Raw genomic sequence first — 10,617 nt, forward strand, 5'->3', positions numbered from 1 at the left:
CAGCTGGAAGACATTCTAACCCGAGACCGCTATACCCGAGACAGTTTTCTAGGCGTGTTCCCCAGTGATGCCCTACCGAGCGAGAGACTGGCGCGGCGCCCTCTGAGTTTAATAGTTAATACTCACCCACACGACCGCCCCGGTGAACACTGGCTGGCTATTTACTTACCCGACGACGAGGGCGCAGAATTTTTCGACTCCTACGGATTTTCACCCGAAGCCTTTTTCTTTCCCAAGAACATTAATGATTTCTTAAACAGAAATGCTAACTCCATATTTTACAATAACAGACAATTGCAAGATTCTTTTGCAGTGACCTGCGGTCTACACTGCGTCTTTTTTCTAAACCATAGATGTAAAGGTTTATCTTTTAGAAACATTTTAGAACTTTATTCTACGGATGCAATCCAGAATGACCGCATGGTGGAAATGTTTCTGAAAAACCGACGTCGTGTGAGACGGAGACCCCGGTACCCTTTCAACCCCTTTGAAAATACGAATGTTCAATTATGCGGGTGTTTACGACAATTTAAAACATGTCATAAATGTTAATCGGTCGTCTAAAATAAAAATGAAATCGAACCATTTCGACGTCTGTGTGGTTATTATTTAAAAAGAACACAAAACATGGATGAAAATCAACACAATATTTTTATTATACATTCGCTGTTACAGCGCTCAAGCTTTTTTTAATACATGTTACAGACAAACCATTTTTAAACATATTGCGCACGCTTTTTAATATACATTTCAAGTCATTTAACACAAACACACAGACCCAGAGAAAAAAATGTTACAAAGACAGCCATGTGGGTCTAGGTATTAATGATCGTCTCCTTTCAGCGGTTATCTTAGAGACCGGGTCGACCGTCGACAACTCTACCGGTTGTTTTAAAGTTTTGGCCGCCGCGGCACACCCCGGCGGGGCAGCCTTGAGTTTTTCAAGTAGCTCTCGGTTACCCGCGTTGGCTAGCAAGGTGCCCGGCACGTTGATTTCAGCCATAGCCTCCATGAACACATCCCAACCTTTAGGCTTCTTACCGCCAGCAACTGCTTGCTGCTGCGTGAGAGCCCGGACAAGATCAATCATATGAGAGCCCTCAACGGGTGCCCCCTTGTACACAAATTCCCCCTTTTCATTCCAGGCTATTAGTGGTTCATTGCGGGCCATGGTCTTTAACAATATCTCGGCATTTCTCCGGAACCTCTGAGACACGCTGTCCAAAATATACCCAAAGTCAGCCTCGCTCGATGACGGCGGTTGCGCGAACGTACGTGATAGTTCGGTGGGTGCATTTTCCGGTAGTACAACGGTTAAAGTCCCCTTTTCGGAAGTCTCCTGGCGTACTAATGCCAAATACCGTTGCAACACCTGGCTGTACAATTTCACTTTTTCATATTCGGGCAGATGCGAGTTCTGCAGAATGTCACGCATTTCATCATCCAGTCGACGGGCGGTTATTTTTCTTACATCGCTTTCGACCCCAGACCGCTCTCGGAGTCGCTCGAGCTGTTTCTGAGGTACCAGGTACATTTTTTCAGCGTGCTCCATTATCGACGTTGTAGAAGTCCCGTAATCAGTGGTACGGCAATACTCAACAGCGCCCCGATAAAACCACCGGACTGGTTCACCAAGAGTCTCTTTCTTTTAAGAGAAAGACCCTTTCGACTCAAAGTCTTTATAAGCTTACGCTTTCTCTTCAGGGTCCCAAACTGCTTAGCAGATAACGGTATGTTCCCTTTCAAGGTATTCAAGGCGATTTCAGCTATGGCCTGTACAAGATCATTTGTAGCCCCGCAGAGAATAGCTTTCCGCTGTTTGGGGGTGGCTTTTACCAGAAAATTTAAGAGAGTCAGGTTTCTCCGAACGCGTGAAGACATGACGACGCCCCGAACGTGTTTTTCGACTGAGTCGGTGGTTGTGAGATCACCGACTTTTAGATTTTTTAAACACATAAGCCGTGGGTACATCTGGGGGGAAAAGACCTGTTCGCAAGCGATAGTCATCTGGGGTGTCGGCATTTAAATCCACCAACAAGTAACCGAAAGGTTTTTTAGTAGCGTCATCGAACGCTTCCAAAAAAAATTTGGCTTTACCGGGGTACATCTGCCGGGACAGGGTTGTAATCTGTAGTTTATCTCTAGGGTTTTTAAACAGCACCATGTACTTTGTATTTAACGCAATGGTTCTACTTTTCCGACCTTGACAAAACACATTTTGGACGATATACATGATGCTGAGGTTTCGGTGGTGTACGTATTTGGTAAAAGCTTTTTCTATCTCATTATTTTCACACGCAGACTCCATCAAATCATCCACTATAATCAAATTTACGCTACCCGGCGGCAGTAGCTGGTCGTCGGAAAACGACGTCGGTAGTCCTTCTATAAACTGAATGTATGGAAATTTCACAAGCAACTCGTCGTATAGAGGTTGCCAGCAGCTGTAACACCAGACTATGTTTTCGGGTTTACGAGTCATAACGGTATCACCGCTCTCCAAGAGCTGTTTTATAAAATAACTTTTACCGCAATTCGAGGGTCCGGACAAAATGCACGAAAAAGGGTGTTTTAACCTGACATCCATCGTGTTAATATCCGTAGGGCAACGATGTCAAATTTTCTTGCAGCACCCGCTTGTCGTACACCACCTTCTGGGTTTTCTTTAAGGTCCGGGTCTCAATGCGCCAATCCTTTTTAACACGCACGATCATCGGCTGTTGAATAGAAATGTGTTTAAATTCCCGGCACTCTGCATAAGGGTTAACGCCATAGTCAAAAACCAAGTCCCGCAGACTCTCAAAGTTAACTTTTTCACAATTGTTCACATTGAGCGTAATGCCTTTTACCTTTAAACAGGCTTTCCCTCCAGACAGTTTGTACCCGTACGACTTGGGTCCTGTTGACACAAACTCGGTGATGTGTTGACCAGCATCGATTTCGCTGGTCAACTCACCCAAGTAGTCGCCCAGTTCCGGATTCCACTCACCCTCCCGGCTCACAAAGATAACGGAATCTGTGTCATGGTAGAGACAACGGCCTTGCAAAGCATTTAGCAGATTGTATAACTCCAAGCGGGCATAGGCGGTTGTAAAGCTAGCGATGAAAATGTTAGTGTTTGAATGGCCCGTATAGTGGTGTTTAGTGTGTTTCCACGTAACACAGGCTGTGTTTTCATCGATAAACTCGCAGGCTGACACCTCATGATATGGCGTAAATAAGTACCGGAACAATTCATCGGGGTTTCTCACAATGGTGGTCTGTGGTAAATTGTCTCTTTGCCCATACTTCCCCCACAAACTGTTCAAGGCAATTTTTGAAAGCTGTCTTTTGGCCGGATTCTTTTTAATGTTGCCGGGGTCCAGCCGGACGCCCTCTTTTTCATAATATTCGCCGATATATCTTTGTTGTTTCGCGACATCTGTACACCACTCTGGAAACCCCGAAGCTTCCTGCTTCCCTTTCAGATGCAGTTTGATGTAGTCGGTAAAAAGATCGTGTGAGGCCTTTTCGAAATGCCAAATTTCGTAAATTTTACACACTCTATACCCCAGGTCTACGGCCTTCTGTAATTCGGGGGTGCACCAGACACCAGTCAAGGCGCGATCTTCATCACTGTGCTCACAGGGGGTGGTCTGTTTTGTTTCAGCACACGTACGACACAGCGTGAAAAACAGTTTTTTGTCAATTTTGGTTGGTAGAACTGGAAAGTACAAACGTCTGGGTGGGTAAACTTTCACCTTCGCTAAACCGAAATACAGTTTTAAATCTCCAAAGTTGTTATATATTATTCGGGGGTGGCCCAGTGGGTATTTTTTAGTTTTGTTCACAAACGGATACAGACTGGTGAAATCATAGTAATGAATTTTTTCACCGGGCTGCGCTGTGTAATGCAAACAAATCGCATTTGTTCTCCCCCCAAAAAGCGACTCGCGAGGTTGCAGAGGCTCTGGTAATTGTGCGGCTGTTAGAAATTTACCCAAGTCTCCATTTTCAACAAGCATGTCTCTGAACTCGTGCTCCCACAAAACACGCACGTTAAAACCTCTCATTTTGAGAAAATTAATTTTCACCATCGTCTTTCTGTACAACCAACCAAAAGTAGTGTTTGTCAGCTGATTAAAATCGCTTTCACAATAACAAACGCTACAACCGTGAAAAAAGCAACCGTTGAACTCAAAGGCTGTCGGCACGCCGTCAATTACAGCATACCCATCCAGAAAATATGGGCCAACCTTGAACTCACCGGCCGTGGTTAACGCGTGTTGGATTTTAACGCGCTCTGTGTGTTCAATGTACATAAGCCATTGAATGCTGGGTGTAGAAAATCGTTTTTGCTGGCGGTGGTAATTGTCATGGGGTAGCAACGCAATCGTCTCTTCCTGTAAAAACATAAGTCTGAACATGGCCATGCAGACACTAGCGATGGTCACAAACTGAAAGGGGTCGATGCACACAACGCAGGCGGCCCCTGACTCAGTCACGCGTGTCTGTCTGGTCATATTCATGACCTCGTCCCGAAACCTGACACAGCCTTCTCTTAGAATTGCCACATCCAACTGGCAGTAACGTTTCAACTCTCTCTGTAAGTTAAACACACTTCCCCGGCATTCTTCATACCAAACCAAAAACTCGGCTTTCTCGCCCGGCAGCATGTAGTTAACGCCGTAAAGTTCTTTTCAGAAACATTTCCACCATGCGGTCATTCTGGATTGCATCCGTAGAATAAAGTTCTAAAATGTTTCTAAAAGATAAACCTTTACATCTATGGTTTAGAAAAAAGACGCAGTGTAGACCGCAGGTCACTGCAAAAGAATCTTGCAATTGTCTGTTATTGTAAAATATGGAGTTAGCATTTCTGTTTAAGAAATCATTAATGTTCTTGGGAAAGAAAAAGGCTTCGGGTGAAAATCCGTAGGAGTCGAAAAATTCTGCGCCCTCGTCGTCGGGTAAGTAAATAGCCAGCCAGTGTTCACCGGGGCGGTCGTGTGGGTGAGTATTAACTATTAAACTCAGAGGGCGCCGCGCCAGTCTCTCGCTCGGTAGGGCATCACTGGGGAACACGCCTAGAAAACTGTCTCGGGTATAGCGGTCTCGGGTTAGAATGTCTTCCAGCTGTTTGGTGTTCATCTTTATGTGCAGGTTGTGTGGTCTCCCAGCGCTTTTTAGCTGAAGTCGTAAATGACTTGACGTCTCATATCCAGCTCTATCACGTTGTCGAACAGCGCGTACACAACCATGTTAACTGTTGTGGGTAGCGGGGTCGCGAAGCGTATTTCAGCTCTCAGATTACCCGATTTGATAAGTGAATAATGTCCTGTGCACTCGTCGTCGGGGCTGAGGTTGAAAGCGAACAATGTGTAACCGCGTGCGTACTCCTCGCGGTCCACCAGAACAGGTTTGTCTTTCAGACGCTTCCCGGCTGTTTCCACCAGATTAAAATATTCACGGACGCAATGTCCATTCTGGAAGTCTGGTTGAAGCGGTTTAGTGGGGATTTGTTCCCCGTCCGCGTAGAGAGCCAGAAAGTTAACGTTGTAGTGTTTAAAATTGAAGGGGTTTTGGGTAAAACTGCCGCTGAATGCCGCGTTGTCCACAAACCCCAAAATGACCACTTTGGGTAGCTGCCCGAGAAAGAGGTTTTCTTGGTTACACACACGGCTCCCGGCAGGCAGGCTGAAGACTTTCATCTGTACGCGGTCTATGGGGTATTTAGCGTTGGCCGTCAGGAGTGCTTCGGCGTGTCCCAGTCTGACCCCGGGTGACACTCTGACTCTTTTCACAAACAAAGATGCAGAGAGTACGCTCAGTTTGTGTTCTCCGGCGTTGTTCATTAAGCAGAAAGCATCTCTGTTTCGCGTGAGTTTTATTTTCAGGTCTACGCCATTCAGTAGTAGTTTGTCCTGAAAAAACAGGTCGGCGTGAATGTGTCCCAGGAGCTCCAGTTTTCGGCTTTGCGTCGTGTATGATGCTCTTTTTCGGAACCCCTGATTGGGACCATCCAAAATTGTGGACTCGTGTTCACCGGCTGTGTCTTTGTAAAAGAGACCTGTTGAATACTGCGTCTTCAGCGTCTCTTCACTGTAGTTCAGGACCGACTCTATAAAGGCTCTGTAAGGATAGCAGTTGTTGCTCTGGCTGATCAATCGGTCTCCTACGGTGATGTCAACCTGGCTGAAGATGGCAGCGATGGGGTAGTTCACCAGGCTCACACGGGCTGCCGCATCAATGTCCCGACCGTCTGCTTCCGTTATTTTACAGGTCAGATAGAGCAGCGTGTTGTTTAAATCTAAATAATCTTCACCGTTGCCTGCGACGTAGAACTCCAGAGGTGCGTTTTCCGTGAGGGCCGTGAGGGGTGGAACTTCTATGTAAAAACTTTTCTCGACGCTTGTTTGGGTAGGCGCTAATTGAAATATGTCCAACTCCGACTTGGCGCATTCTGCAGACCCGCCGTGAACAAATGCCATGTTTAAAATATGTCTCGTTTCGTGTCGCGTTGATTGCGGTGTGTCACGCTCTTCTTGGTCGACCTGAAGCTTCTATGAGTTGCCTGTCTGCGCTTAGCCGTTCTTTTATCAGGTTTCGGCGGCCCCCGACGGTGGGATGATGACGTCTGTCTTTTTCTACCGACACCCCTGCGGATGTATGCTAGACCCGAACCTTCCTGCTGATGTGCACCCACCTTAGACATGACCGCGCTTGTAACGTTGCCGACCACGTCTTTGGCGATGTTTTTAGCAGCCGATGCCATGTGCGGCTTAGCTATTTCAAACCCGCGTTTCAGAAAAGGCACGGCTTTTCTAAATAGCGCTCTGAAAATACCACCGATACCAGCGCCGTACTGAACCGGTAGCCCTGAAAATCCTGGTAATCCATAACCAGCCTGTTGTTTGTAGTAGTGGGTATACAGAGAAGGATCCCCGTAGCTCTTGATGACCGTCATCCTTTTAGATGTTTGACGCTTTCACAGGTCTGAAATGCAGCTTGACGATGACCTTTCCAAATGCAAATGACACGTGTTCGTTTTGATCCGTCTTTATTTCAATAGTGATGTTGTTAAAATGGTCGATGCTCACCGGCACGTAATGGGGTTTGTCGTACAATACTGTGACGAATTCACCATCCACGCCTCTGAAGGGCACACAACGCAAAAGCGGTGCGTAGACGTCGCCTACTAACTGGTGTTCTATGATATCGGTGTATATATACATGGTGTTAAATCCGCCAGTCATATCGACGGGGTGCGGTGATTTTACACCCGCGACACCCGAATTGAAACCCAACATCCGAGCTAGGCGGTTACGCAGCTGCATAACAAACCGTTTATCACTAACAATTCTTACCGAACGGCTAATGGGGTTGTATTTAAGACTTACAGCCGTTAACTTGGATTTTTCAGCAGCCCGTTTCATTTCATGCAAGAGCTGTTCGATGTTGCCGTAGTACCCTCTCGGTAAGGTACAGGTCCAGATAGTCTTGAGCTCCTCGCTGATGAACAGAAAAACTTCGTCTTCATCAAAAGTGTTTAGTGTATTCGGATAGTGTAGCTCGACCAGGCCCACTTCCCAGCCCCCGTCCAGGTCAATCGCCTTTGCCAGATGCTCTGTGAAGCAGGCGTTAGTGTTCTTTGGAAACATCTTTGAGGATGAATTACTGGCCAGCGTCACATAGAAACCATTGGGGTTCATTTTTCACCACCTCTATATGTCTCGGACCTCAGAAGCCTTCACCCAACTATTGAATTTATCGCTCCAGCCACGCCACTTTACCAAAAGCTGTTTGTTTTTGCCACGACCCCTGGTTGCTAAAATCGTTTGGATGCGGTAGACGTTCTCAACATCCGGGTTTATCTTCTGTAGCTCTTCGGCATAGAAGGAACCCTTAATATCATCGCCTGCGTAGTCCTGCAGTTTGTAATAGGGTCTCAGAGCCGCGGACCGCTCTTTGACAATGAAAATTTCATCTGTGAAGGTCTGTTCATATCCCTTCTCAAACACTCCCTTTATTTTGGACACCCGCACGCGATCACCCACATTAAATGAAAACTTTGACGGTTTTCTCTTAAAGTGAGCGTCATAGACCGTTCTCCACACCTCAAGGGAGTTGTCGGGCGTAACAGAAGCCGGGGTTCGTTTAATAGTCGTGTGGTAACTATGGTTATAAGCGTAAATAAGATCTGAAAGGACGTCGATATAACGAAAGGTGTTTTTGTGTGTCAGGTACCTCCACATTTTTGTTTTAATAGTTCTGTTAAACCTTTCGACCACACTAGCCTTCACATCGCTGGCCGTAACGAAATGTTTAATATTCTCACGTTTGAGAAAATTTTGGAAGGTCCTGTTAAGAAATTCTTTACCCTCGTCCGTTTGTAGCTTTTTAGGAGTCCGACCCTCTTGCAGTATATTTCGGAAAGCGCCTGTCACGGCCCCACCAGTCTTGGTTTTCAGCGGCACGGCCCAAGCGTATTTAGACAGCATGTCTATACACATTAAGATGTAACAGAAACCGTCGTTGAACGCTTGGTGTTCTCTCATGTCCACCAAGTCGGCCTGCCACTGCCAGTCCATTTCGGACACCAGCGTCCTGTTTCTCTTAAAACACACGCGCGCCGGCTTGTGCAGCGTATAAGCAGCCTGGCCGGACAGCCACTCGACCACCCGCCCGCGGCTGGCGCCGCGCACACCCCGGGATCTCGCGGCCCGCAACAGACCCCCTGCGCCGCCGTAACTGCCCGATTTCCTAGGGTTATAATAGAGCGCACTCAACCCCGCGGCAGACATGCTCCCACTTCCAAACCAATACACACTCGCACACAACCAGGGATGCGCCGGCTGGGGGCTTTGGCACCCCGAGGCGTCGGGGCGACCGGCCGGTAGGGGGTTCCGACCCACACCATTGGCTCCTGAGGGGGCGGGTCATGCACAAATAACAACACGCCATTGGATGGCTGGGGGGCGGGACAACCAAACACAGCGGACGACCATTGGATGGAAAAGGGGGCGTGGTACCTGTCAAAAGTTTGACGAAAGGTGTCGCTTTATACTACTACCATAATTAAAATGCTGTTGTTAAAAAACTCTCATGTCAACTGTTACTCTTATGTCAACCATGTTACTTATACATTTGTCTAAAATAATAATAATTTTAATTACATCTATTTTGTTTGGCATTACACAAAAGAGGAATGCTCAGATGCTCAGATTGAATTTCCCTACATGCTTACAGTACATACACCCACTGCCATCACTTTCCAAACTACAGAGTCCTTTCAATATGAACTCAGCAGCCCCTTCCCCCAAGAAACAGGAGTTGCAAAGTACAGCCCCATCTCATTTCAGTTGTCCTCATTAAAGTATGTGATTCAGAGGGCTGGGTGTGACACAATACATATATCAGAGTTGTACAAAATAAAACAAGATTTAATGTAAATAAACCAAATGAAAAACACATCTACTGTATATCTGTAGTTTTAAATTCTATAAAAGGTTCAAACATAAGTCTTCAGTACTGCCAGAAAATACTGGAGTTTTTAAATTGTATGTAGAATATGACTAGCCTGATTTGCGCAGGACTAAAAATCACCTTGTTAGCAGAAGATTTGAGAATAATTTAGTCCTGAATCAGTTTTTTTTTTTTACACCAGGTAAGTTTATCAGAGGTCATGAATAACATGTTTTTCTAGGACATGTATAACCCTGTAAAATATTAGAGATCTAATTTTTTATACCATGCAGATGAACTATATTATTGTTTATTACAGATGGTAGAAGTATATTTGGGTTTTCTACTTTACTTAATCCTCTACAGACAAAAGATTAAAAAAACATTTTGTTCCTTCACATATCATATTTAAAGCAAGCTGTTCAATATAAAGGAGCTCACTGTGTAATTATTATTTTAATTATAGGATTTCTGCTGTAACTACAGTATATTTAATAAACATAGAAATGTATTGCTGTGGCATGATACGTTTTCACATACACTGTTGTTTTAAAAGTTTAAAAGGTGATTCACTTTTTATTCTCTTAAACCATCATAGCAACAAAATGGATTAGAAATCCCAGATGATATACAGGTCACCACTGAATGACCGAATGGCTCAAATGGGACTAAAAATGTTTCTATTTAATCGGTTCAGGTTAGCAGTCAACTCAAGTGAGCAAGCAGGGGCAGAATGAATAAAACTTGATAGACTGGAATCTGGGTGGAAGAAGTCAGGTTCTCAGTTTCAACAAGGTATCTGGATAGAGTGTTCTTGATCTCCACAACTATTTGTGTATAATAGTGCATAGGCATCCTGTCCTGAGCATGTTAATACTCTTCTACTCATGTCCACTGGTTTGTGTACCACAGTTGATTCTATAGAAGTATACTGGGCTGATTTTGTCAATGCTAGAGATGATTTCAAAATCGTACAGTATATCCGTTCTCTTCATACTTCCCTTTGTTCACAACTAAAAAGCTTAAACTTTTTTAGCTTATGAGTGTAGGACAGTCCTTTAAACCGCTGTTTTTCTTCTGGTGGACCACTGTGTCTTCTGATTTTCGCGCAGGTCATGTTCTTAATTGCTAAATTGATTTCAGTTTTCTATTTTAGGCTTCTTTTAAAAATGT

At 45.2% G+C, this 10,617-nt stretch overlaps 1 protein-coding gene across 1 annotated transcript; it reads right to left on the bottom strand.

Moving 5' to 3' along the window:
- Positions 1 to 5,165: 5,165 nt before the first annotated feature.
- On the bottom strand, positions 5,166 to 6,470 carry LOC138240848 (uncharacterized protein F54H12.2-like). Its single transcript, XM_069192915.1, has 2 exons — positions 5,883 to 6,470; positions 5,166 to 5,624 (listed from the first exon to the last, which is right to left on the bottom strand). Exons 1-2 carry the CDS (start codon positions 6,468 to 6,470, stop codon positions 5,166 to 5,168), a joined length of 1,047 nt encoding a protein of 348 aa, XP_069049016.1.
- Positions 6,471 to 10,617: the final 4,147 nt, after the last annotated feature.

The sequence above is a fragment of the Lepisosteus oculatus genome, chromosome 7, assembly GCF_040954835.1.
Source record: "Lepisosteus oculatus isolate fLepOcu1 chromosome 7, fLepOcu1.hap2, whole genome shotgun sequence".
NCBI lineage: Eukaryota > Metazoa > Chordata > Actinopteri > Semionotiformes > Lepisosteidae > Lepisosteus > Lepisosteus oculatus.